Below are 11,865 nucleotides of genomic sequence, written 5' to 3'. Positions count from 1 at the left end.
CGCCCCCGGAGCTCTCCCGGAACAGGCCCCTCCCCCGCGCACTCCTCGGGAGCCGCTCCGCCCTCGTCCTGCGCTCGGACTCAGTCCTCGGCTCACTGCCCCTGCCTTCCCTTCCCACTGTCCGGTGAGTGTCCTTGCTGCTATGACCTCTTCAGTAGCAAGCTAGACATTTGCCAGACTTTCCTTTTTGGACAAGTTTCATCACTTCCTCCTGGAAACTGTGGCTTCTGGGCTTCATCCCCCGTGTGAATGCTCCCCCAGAACCCTCCCCTCTGCTGCTCTGCACCGCCTTCCTCCCTGCCTGGGGGTCTCAACCACTCACAGGCGGTTTCAAATGAACCCCACAGCCCAGTCTGGCCCCCCTGTTACCTACACGCTCTGAACTGCCTGATGGGAACTGCTGGGTAGACGTCACCCAGGCAACTCAAGCCCCACAGGTCCAGAGCTTTCTCTCCCTAACCGGCTCCTGCTGTCTCCCAGCTGCCTGTGTGACGGCCAGCCCTCTGCGGCCCGCCCCTCCGCCTCCGCCTCCGCCTCCGCCTCCTCTCCCACTCCCAAATCTAGTCATTCCTGAGACTGGGCCCACTTGACTTCAGCGTCTTTCTCACATCTGCGCCCCTACCCCGTCTGTAACACTCAGGAGCACAACAAGGTGTATTCAATGAAGGAAGTCGTTATGTCAGTGATGAGACACGTCACTAGTAATTACCTTCTTCAGGTTACCGATATCTTCTGCGCCTTTCCGGATAGTTTCCTTTAGCGTGCCGATCTTGTTTAGTTTCTTCTTCAGCTGGTTGCGACTGTATTCAAGTTGAATATTAAGCCGAGTTTTTTGTTTCTCAAATTCTAATCTAGTATAATAAAGTCAAGCATTACAAGTGGTAAACACAGTCCTCCAATTCTTTCTTTACTGTTTATACGGAACATTTCAAACACACAAAAGTAGAAGGAACACTACAACGAGTTCCCAGGCCACTACCGCCCGGCTTTCACAACTTCCGGCGCACGGTCCATCTTGTTTGACCTCTCACCCCACCTATTACTCCTTCCCACCCCTGGATTGTTGGAGCAAATCCCAGCACCATGTAATTCCATCTGTAAATATTTTAGTATGTATCTCAAAGTGAAGTGCCTTTTAATACATAACCACACACTATTACAGATAAAAATGATAATTTCTGAGATACCAAATTGCTATCATTGACAAATTTCCTGAGTCTTAGTATTTTTTTTTTAAAAACTGCTTTGTTTGACTCAATTAGCCATACATTGCATATGAATGTGTTTCTTAAATCTTTCATAATCCATGGTTGTCCTCTCCTCTTTAAGTTACAACTTTGTGTCTATTTTTATTTATTTAGTCAGTCATTTGAAATAGCTATTCATTCACAAACTCCAAACTTGGCAAGTTAAGACCCTGTTCCTTCCTTACCCACTTCCCTGTGCTGCGAGCCCACACAGTCCTCCAGAGGATTCCAGTAACAACCCAGCTCATCCTTCCCACCGTCTCTCCCTCAGATCTTGCTAACAGTCATTTGTTTGAGAAACACTTTAAACACTAATTATGTAAGATAACTGTGCTAGATACTGTTGATACAAAGACAACAAAAACAACAGTAGTGATAAAAACGGAGAATACTATTTAATGACAGCTTACTATTGTGCCTGGCACTGTTATAAATGCTTTTACATACATTAACTCAAGTTGTTTGACTCTGATGCAGGTAATACCACTGTCCCTAATTTTTACAAGATTTATTTATTTATTTTTAGAAAGAAGGGAGAGGAGAAAGACAGTAATAGAAACATCGATGGAGAGAGAAACATCTATTGGTTGCCTCTTATACACACCACCCAGGCATGTGCCCTGACCGGGAATTGAACTGCCCGCTTTTTGCTTTGCAGGATGATGCCCAACCGGCTGAGCCACACCAGGCAGGGCCCGCAGTCCTCATTTAACAAAGAGACCAGGGCACAGACAGGTGAGCATCTGCCCAAGGCTGCACACTCAGGACGCGATGGAGCCAGTGCGACACAGCACGCAGGGGCAACAGAACCCCTGCTCCTGACCACCACCCCTCCGCCTGTAGGAGCGGCTAGGAACAAACTCGAGGGGTTTATTTCTGCCACAGGAGGCAGACCCACGGACTGTGGGTAAGTGAGACATTTCTTCACTTGGCTTTGGGACACCACACTACACATTTCTATGAAAACAACTTTAAAATTATAATAAAGAATAGGATGATTAGAATAAAAGACATTCAATGTTCTTATTGAGAGGACTTAATATTTTGAAGATGTTCTCCCCAAATAAATCTATAAATCCAGTGCAATCTCAGTCAGACTTCCAGTTTCATTATATGAGAAGCTCAATAAAAAGTGATAGGCAGAATTCTTTACAAAGAAAATCTGTTGAAGTTCAAGTAGGCTTCAGAATAAGAAGTTTGACAGGGATGACAAGGGATATTTTATAGTGATAAAAGAATTCATCCAGCAAAAAGACAGCAATCCCAAACACGCATGAATCCCAAGGCTTGTAAACACAGGAGGCGAGAACGGACAGAACCCGGATGCAGGAGCTGACGGACCCAGGAGCACACCTGGGGGTGTCAGCACTCCTCCGCAGCGGCCGCGGGGGGAGCCGGACAGGGTCAGCAGGCGCACGGAGGACGTGAGGAATACCGAGCAACTCAACTGCCACCCGGAGAACACCCCACCCAACAGCAGACGCACTTTTCCAAGTGTGCACGGGACATTTACTAAGAAAGAATACATCAGATAAGCCCCAATGAATGTAAAAGGACTGAAACAATGCAGAATATATTCCTTAGCACAACAAAATTAAAAATCAGTAACAGAAAAATATCTGAATCCCCCCATTAAATAACATGCTTCTAAATACCCTATCAGTCATAGAAAGAAATCACAAGGAGTGTTAGAAAACACTCTGAATAGAATAAAAATGAGAATACAACATACCAGAAGTAGTGAGATGCAGCTTAAGCAATACTTACAGGGAAATACGAAGTCTGTCCAGAAAGTGTCCAGCCATGCCATATGAAAAATAGAGACATTTATGGAAGAAGATACAAGGAACACTGTACATAGGACAGTGACGCCTCAGTCCCCTTCAAGCAAGCACCATAAGACCTCACATGGTCTTCCCAGGCGCTGTCAGCTGCCCTGCTGTATTTTCCTGAATGTCATCGATGGTCTGAAATCTCCTCCCTTTCAAAGGTGTTATTAGTTTTGGGAACAGGAAGGAGTCACAGTGCGCCAGTTCTGGGCTTTGCGGGGGCTGCGTCACCTGGGTGGGTGATGTGATGTTGCGCCAAAAAGTCCCGCATGAGACAAGATGCGTGAACAGGCGCACTGCCGTGATGACGCTGCCAATCACCAGCTGCCCACAGCTGCAGCCTCCTGAATGTCCAAATAGTTTTGTGGAGGAATGTTCAAGCTTAAGGCAAAATCTGTTGCAGATTTGTTGCTTTACTTGCTCATTTTGAATGTGATGGCCACACAGCACACATGCTCACTCAGTGGCGTCTACCACCCCCGTGGTCTAGTACAGTGAAGTCATCGTTGTCCACACATGCGCACCCCAGTCCGCTCTCTTTGGCCGCCAGGCTACATCCATGTCATGCAAACCATTTTGGTTATATTAACAATGGCTAGGCTTTTTCTGGACAGACCTCATATACAGCTTAAAATGCTTATATTATAAAAGAATAAAAGTCTGAAATACATAATGTAAGCTTCTATTCTAAAACATAGAAAGAAAAGAGTAAATTAAACCCAAAATAAATAGAAGGAAATAATAAAGAGCAGAAATCAACATATAAAAAGGCAAACCATGGAGAAAATCAATGATGCCAAGAAATGATCTTAGAAAAGATGAATGAAACTAAAACATCACTAGCTGGACATCAAGAAGAAAAGGAAGGAGACAAATCATCAATGTCAGAAATTAAAGAGGAGCCGTTAGTACAGGTCCTACAGACATTAAAAAGGTAACAGAGAGTATTAATAACTTTATGTTTATAAATTAGACAACTGGTATGAAATACACAAATTCCTTAAAAGACATAAACCCCCAAAGAACAACACTATGTATTTTAAGGAAACGGAGTCTGTAATTAAAAACCTTCCCACCAAGAAAGGTGGATGGCCCCAGTGGTTTCCCTCACAAATTTTACTGAACATTTAGGTAAGAAATAATATGATTCTACAGAAACTCTTTCACAAAAACAAAAACAAAAACAATTTTTGACTAATTTTATGAGTCTGGCATTGCCCTGACAATAAAAATGTGACAAAGACATTGAAAGAAAAAAACTATAGGCCAATATGCTCATAAATGTAGATGAAAAAACTCCTTATAAAAATTTTAGCAAATCAAATACAAAAACGTTTGCAAAGAATAAGACCACGTGGGTTCACTGCAGTTACACAAAGTTGGTGTAACATTCTGCATTTAACCAATCTAATTTACCATATCAATTACCATACCCCCAAACCCAATCATACAGTCCTCTCAAACAGGGGGCAGAAAAAGTATTTGACAAAATTCAACACTCATTCATGATAAAAAATTTAAGCAAACAAGAAACAGAGGGGAACCTGGCTTGCTAAAGGGCACCCTACAGTTAACATACGTCACCGTGAAAGACTGCTTTGCACCTAGGATTGGGTATAAGGCAGGATGTCTGCACCCACCATTTCTGTTTATTCCACATTGTACTGGAAGTTCTAGCCAGTGCAATGAGACAAGAAAAAGAAACAAGCCATATTAATTGGAAAGGAAAAAAATAAAAATTTTTATTCACTGACAACATGACCATCTCATGTAGAAAATCCTCCATAATCTATAAAAGAACTAGAACTAATAAATGTAACAAAGCTGCAAAATACAAAGCCAATTTATATAAAAAACAATTTTATTTCAATATACCACCACTAATCAACTTGAAATTGATCATTAAAAACAATTCTATCTATAATAGCATAAAGATATGAAGTACTCAGGAATAAACTGAACAAACTCTGTGTAAAACCTGTCAATGAAAATGATTAATGAGAGGAATTAAGGAAGGCCTAATTAAGGGAAGACAGACACCATGTTCTCGGATTAGTATTGTTAAGATGTCAATTCTTAACAATACTATAGATCACAAAGTGATCTACAGATTCAACATAATCCCAATAAAAATTTTAGCAAACTTTCTTACAGCAGTTGAAAAGCTGATCCTAAAACAGTAACGGAAGTGCAAAGGGGCTTGACCTTCCCTGACCACTGCTGAGTAAGTGAGCAGACTGTGAGAGAATTATAAAAACAGGAAACGAGCCAAATGTTGAATTTATTTCTGGACAATGAGACAATGACCAATTTTTAAAAAATAATTTCTCTATTTTCTCCAAGAGGCACATTATTACTTTTGGATTTAAAAAATGGATATATTTTCTCATATCACAGGTATCTACTCATATTTTAAGAATTTTTTCATCAAGAATTGATGGCAAATTTTGTCAAGTGCCTTTTTTATCATCTATAGAATTGATTATGTGATTTCTCTCCTTTGACTGTTAATGTGCAAACTACAGCAATAATTTCCGATCCTGAGCCATTCTTTTATTTCTGGTATGAGGTTCACTAAATGATGGTATATTGTTTTGCTGATGTTGTTGCAATGTGTTTCTATGTAACTTTATTTTGTTATTTATAGGTGAGATTGATTTATAGTTTCTTATTGTATGTGCATACACCTTTTTGGATTTTGGCATTGATATTATGTTCATTTCATAAAAGATGTATTTCTCCCTCTTCTAACTATGAAACAGTTTAAATATTGAAGGTTTTCTGAAATACTAAATGTATTTCTTCTGCCTTTCAAGTTTACTGGGATGATTGATTCCGCTGTGAAACCATACGTCCTGGTAAATTTGGGGATGGGAGTGGGTAGAAGCTTTTTTACTTTCTTTTCCTATGGTAACTGGCCTCCTTAGATTTTTCTATCTTGGTAATAATTATTTCTTGAAAATTACCAATTTTATCTATGTATATATATATTTACAGACAAGTAAATAAATTAGTGTCTTATTATTCTTTTAATAGCCACTGTGTAATTATGTACCCATTCTCTTATTTTGTTTATTTGTATTTTCTTTCTTTAAAAAAATAAAGAGAACTCTTTATAATATAGACTATGCATGTTTACTAGCTATTTCTTGATAAATTGAAATAAAGTCTACCTCAGACATAATTCCCTTAAATTATGAAATAAGTTACATTTATATATAGATTGCTTACCAATATTTTAAAACAAAAATACCTTTTTTGATCAATTTCTTGTTGCTGTTTAACATGTTTTTTCTCAAATTCGCGAATATTTGCCACACCAATTTCTTCACAGAAGTGTTGGAAAATATCATCTTCAACCTTTTAAATGATTTAAAAACAACTGATTTAATAATTAGTTTTAAGAAAATATACAGATGATGATTAAATCTAAGTTTTCCCCTCCAAGGTTCTCCTGGATCAGGCCAAACACTAATGCCAACAAGCATTACGGTTCTCTGAGCAGCTAGTGCATTCTTGTTCTTTAGCTCCATAAACTACGCCCATCTATTTTGAAATTTCTTATTCTAAAAATTAAATAATAAAGTGCAAAACTATTTTTACTAAGGGTTTTGGCTTCATGAACTGTTTAAAATAGAAAACATTTAAATTACATCAGACACACCAAATACTCTGTTACACAAATAAAATATTCCTCAGGACAGACTAATAGAGGGAGGGCAGGATGACAGCCGGGGCGGAGACACTGGGGGTGGAGGGGCTGAGCGGAAAGGAAACAGGACTCTCGGGTGTAGACTGGACCACGCTGTGGTGACCGGTAGGGGGAGGCGGGTGTATGAGGGCTCAATGGGAATGGAGAAAGAAGTACAATACTGATTAAATTGTAAAAACTTTAAAAAGTATAAATAACAAAATAGTCTTTATATGAGTAATACCATAGTTTCTTAGGCCATATAAAGCCAAAGGGACTACAGCAGAGAATTAAGACTTAAAAAGATTTAGAAAAACAAGAATGATCCAAATCCAACAAAATACCATTAACCTCAATATTTTTAAAGCACTACATTTATGTTCAATTGTAAGATAAACAGACCTATTTTAATAGCAGGGCATGTTAAAAACTTTAAGGTTTTACTTGAATGTGAATAATTAATCTTAAAAAACGACCCAAACGACAAAGTTCTTTTCCCCCAGTGTCGGGGCAGCAGGAGAAAGAAAGAGGCTGCGACTTGTACCAGGAGCACGGAAGGGTCCGAGAGCGGGGCGGGGGGGCGGGCGCCACTCACGGTCCGCTGTCTCCTGAGACGGGCAACGGCGGTACTTAAAAGACCCAAGAAAATTAATTTGCAAACCATTAAACGTTAGCACATATTCAAGAAGCCCTAGATCTGGTGGCTGGTCTAGAAGAGTATTCTACAAGCCAATCAATGATAAATATATCGCTCAGGACCTTATCTATCCTCCCTTGGAAGTCTTCAATTCTTTGTTGCCGTGCTTGGATTGCTCCCTCCAGCATAGAGCACTGGGAGTCAATGTTCAGCAGGTCACTTTGCAGCCGAGATTGTTCCTAGTTACAAAAGAGAAAAACTTCTTTTTTAACATGGCTATTTCAGCTTTACAGAGTGAAGCCAAAACATGAGAGGTATCTTTTAGCCCAAAAGGGAATCTGTGAGTTAAGGTGAACTCAGGTACAATTGTATAATAAGGTTAACAACCATAAAAATAAAGTAATTAGAGGACTACAATACAATCTCAGTCATGGAGGAAAGTGAAAAAATCACACGGTGCTCCACAAATGTGCCTCCTGAAATCCCCTGCCCCGGTTCTAATTTCCGTAACGTTCCGTGTGGGACATTACCCGGGCAGCAGCAGCAAGGTGCTTCTTTTTAATCATCTCCAGCTCACTCTGTGAGTATTTGAGCCGCGTATGCGTTCCTTGCACGAGAGTCTGTATTTGTTTCAAATCTGCTTCCTTGCGAAGCATCTTCAATAAATCCTAAAGAAAAAGAGAAATATGATGAGAACATACTACTATGGAAAAGCACTTTTGTAAGCCATAATTCACTGACTTTTTAGATGGAGCCACACCCACATCCATCTTCCCTTCTTCTGGGCAACTGAGTACACAGGCCATCTGGGGCAACCACGGTGCCCTGCAGCAGCCGCCGAAAACCAACACACTGCCTAACAGGAAACAGGCATGAAAATGGGGGAACGGGGCATGTGTGTTCCAACCAAGCACATACATGGGACCATATGATGCTAGGCACCTGGTTTTGCGTGCACCCTCGCCTTTCTGCTTGCCTCGTCCACGCCCTCTCCCTTCACCCACTCAACCCAATTAGCTCCCTAGTGTACGTTCTTCCGTATTTTTATTCCAAGTCTTTACGCAAATTCACATATAAACATACCCACCTATAGATATTTTTCAGTCTTGTTTTGCAAATTCAGAATCACACTGAACATACTTTTCTGCCTTTTTTTTCCCTTCAGTTACAAAAGTCACCTGATAAAGCTCTAAATTCACTCTTGAATAGCTGCATATTATCTGAGTGAGACTGTACCAAAATTATTCAAGTATGCCCTAAATGATAGGCATTTACTTTGTTTCCAGGTTTTTGCCACCGCAAACAATGCTGCAACAACATATTTGTATGTATACCCTAAGTACTGGTGTTTTTATTTTCATGTGATAGATTCTCCGGGCTACAATGGATGGGTCAAAGTTATTCATATTTTGAGTAGCTGGGGCTAACTGCTTTCCCCAATGCTGTAACAATTCACGTTTCTATAAATAATGTATGAGCTCATGCTTTTTACATTTTCACGAGCATATGCATTTTTTCCAAGTCTTTTGTTAGGAATGAAGTAATTTTATTTTTATGTTTATGTTTTTTAGCTATTTATTTATTTATTTAATTTTATTTATTTATTTTTAGAGAGGGGAAGGGAAGGAGAAAGAGAGGGAGAAAAACATCAATGTGTGGTTGCCTCTCACACACCCCCTACTGGGGACCCGGCCTGCAACCCAGGCATGTGCCCTGACTGGGAATCGAACCAGCGACCCTTTGTTTGGAAGCCTGCGCTCAGTCCACTGAGCTACACTAGCCAGGGCTGAATGAAGTAATTTTAATTTAATTAGTATTTCCCTGAGTACTATATTCTATTTTGAGCATTTTTTCATGTTTACTAGGCCTTATGGATTTTCTTCTAGTTCTATCCTTTGCTCAGATGTGTCTCCATAATGTCTTCTTTTGTTTTAAAAATTGTATTTTTAAAGATTTTTTTGTTTTGTTTACTTTAGACAGAGGGGAAGGGAAGGACAAAGAGAGGGAGAGAAACATCAATGTGTGGTTGCCTTTCGCATGCCCCTACCGGGGACCTGGCCTGCAACCCAGGCATGTGCCCTGACTGGGAATCGAACCAATGACCCTTTAGTTCTCAGGCTGGCACTCAATCCACTGAGCCACACCAGCCAGGGCTAAAAATTATATTTTATTGGTTATGCTATTACAGTTGTCCCAATTCTCGCCCCCATCACTCCCCTACCCAGCACTCCTGGCTCCCTCGGGCAGTCCCCACATCATTGTTCATGTCCAGGGGTCGTGTGTAAGTTCTCTGGTTACTCCACTTCCTGTACTGCGCTCTACGTCCCTGTGGCTGTTCTGTAACGACCCATTTGCACTTCCCAGTCCCCTCATCTCCTCACCCATTTCCCACACCCCCCTCCATCTGGCAACCATCGAAATGCTCTTCCTGCCCATCATTCTGTTCTTCGTGTTTGCTTAGTTTGTTTTAGATTATGCTGTTGATAGACATGTATTTATTGCCAATTTATTGTTCATAGTTTTGATCTTTTTGTTAAATAAATCCCTTTAACATTTCATATAATAGTGGTTTGGTGATGATGAGCTCCTTCAGTTTTTCCTTGTCTGGGAAGCTCTTTCTCTGCCCTTCGATCGTAAACGACGGCCTTGCTGGGTGGGGCACTCTTGGCCATAGGTTCCTATGCTTCATGACTTTGAGTATTTCTGGCCAGTCCCTTCTAACTTGCAGAGTTCCTTTTGAGAAATCAGCTGACAGTCTTACGGTAATTCCCTTGTAGGTAACGATCTGCTTTTCTCTTGCTGCGTTTAATTTTCTATCTTTAACCTCTTGCCCAAGTTTACACTGTTAGTATGTGGCAGAACCAGCATTCGAGCTCAGGCAGTGCTGCTACCAAATTTATACTCTTCACTACATCATTATTTTCCCTCTCTAAATAATGTTTAATGTTGTATCATTTGTAATAGCAAAAACTGAAATGACAAAATTATTGAAGATTAATTAAATTTTAAAAATCTACACAATGAAATACCAGGCAGGATTCATTACAAATAAAGTGCTTTTCTGTATGGCAACATAAAAACATGTCCATATTATGACACCAGTGAAAAAGCTTGTTGCAGACACTATGTCAAAAGTCTTTTATAAAGCAAACAGGTAATGTAACACATATAGTTGCATGTATAGAGAAAACTTCCAAAGGTTAAGCATCAGATTGCTTAGTAAATATCGCTGAGATGTAGCATGGGTAAGGTATTTTTATTTTTTACTTTATTCCACTTTGCATTATTTAAGTTCTTAAAAAACTATAGGCATGGTACATTACAAAAAATTAGTTTAAAAAACAATTATTCTACAACTTTTACAACATGGATTTACCTTTAATTCTTGCATTAGCCGGGTTCTTCTCTCTCTTAAATTCTTTAACTCTTTCTCATCCCAGCATCGAGCCTTGTATTTTAAGTCACTTGAACCTCCAGAAATCACCCCCGATTTTAAAAATAATGTTCCATCAAGAGCTACTGTCTGGAAAATCAAAAGTATTTTACCTTGGGGAAATGTACACAAAGAAGATAAACTAGAACATAATAAGTCAGTTTTTACAGCTGAGAATTTGTAGATGAGAAACACCACACCATATTTAATAAAATGTCTAGCATATGAAAAGACACAAACCAATAAACCACAAACACAAAACCCTGTTTTGCTAAGGCCCAAAGCAATTCTAGGCACCAAATTAGAAATTAAAAAGGCTCAAAATAAATTGTGGTATTAGTTCCACACATATTCAATATTGAGAAGAAAAAACTGAGAATCATTGTATTTAACACGAAATACTTTGCATTATATAATCTTCTATTTTGAAGAATTTGATACCCCATGTCTGTGACCTACTATGAAAACAGCCCTAGCCACTTCAGGATACCCAAACATCATGTTCTCCAAGGTGGACGTGAACTGGGACCAAGGACAAAAATTTAAATGGAGTCAAAGGTATAAAATGAAAAGAATGTGTAATAAGTATGTTATCTTAAATAATAAAAATGAGATCTATTTAAAAAAATAGTTTGAAGTTATAGTCCTAAGTAACATATACTTTATGGAATAAATAAAAGCAATTCTCAATGTTTTGCAAATGTTTCTAGTTAAAGCAGAAGGAAACAACTTTTGGAGAACTAGAACCATGTAATATGAGCTAATTTTTTAAAATGTCAACTAACAAGAGTCTCATTGAATCCTCGATTCCTTCATTCAGACCAACATCCCCTGCATGACCGCCACGACAGACATTGTACACTGGGGGCTGCAGTGACCGAGAGTGAAACACGGCATTGGCCCGTAGGGAGCCGTGCCGGCAGGGAGAGAGACACGTGAACATATCACTAGGGCGCAGGTGGCGAGCAGACAGAAGGATGTCCGGGAGAGCGCACGCCGGGGGGGTCTAACACAGCCCGGAGCGCCAC

General features: G+C 39.9%; 1 protein-coding gene across 2 annotated transcripts in view; it reads right to left on the bottom strand.

Moving 5' to 3' along the window:
* SMC1B (structural maintenance of chromosomes 1B) overlaps positions 1–11,865 on the bottom strand; it is a 51,299-nt gene that overhangs the window by 14,648 nt on the left and 24,786 nt on the right. For both annotated transcript variants that reach the window (XM_045834994.1, XM_045834995.1), the window contains exons 12-16: positions 10,781–10,927; positions 7,935–8,072; positions 7,527–7,643; positions 6,330–6,436; positions 710–851 (exon numbers count right to left, since the gene is read on the bottom strand). In XM_045834994.1, coding sequence (XP_045690950.1) covers positions 710–851; positions 6,330–6,436; positions 7,527–7,643; positions 7,935–8,072; positions 10,781–10,927 — 651 coding nt within the window. The remainder of the gene's footprint in view (positions 1–709; positions 852–6,329; positions 6,437–7,526; positions 7,644–7,934; positions 8,073–10,780; positions 10,928–11,865) is intronic.

This window comes from Phyllostomus hastatus, unplaced genomic scaffold (genome assembly GCF_019186645.2).
Source record: "Phyllostomus hastatus isolate PE091 unplaced genomic scaffold, TTU_PhHast_1.1 phas_contig_198, whole genome shotgun sequence".
Taxonomy (NCBI): Eukaryota; Metazoa; Chordata; class Mammalia; order Chiroptera; family Phyllostomidae; genus Phyllostomus; species Phyllostomus hastatus.
The sequence above is the reverse complement of the archived record's forward strand: the minus strand, read 5'-3'. Positions and strand labels throughout refer to the sequence as shown.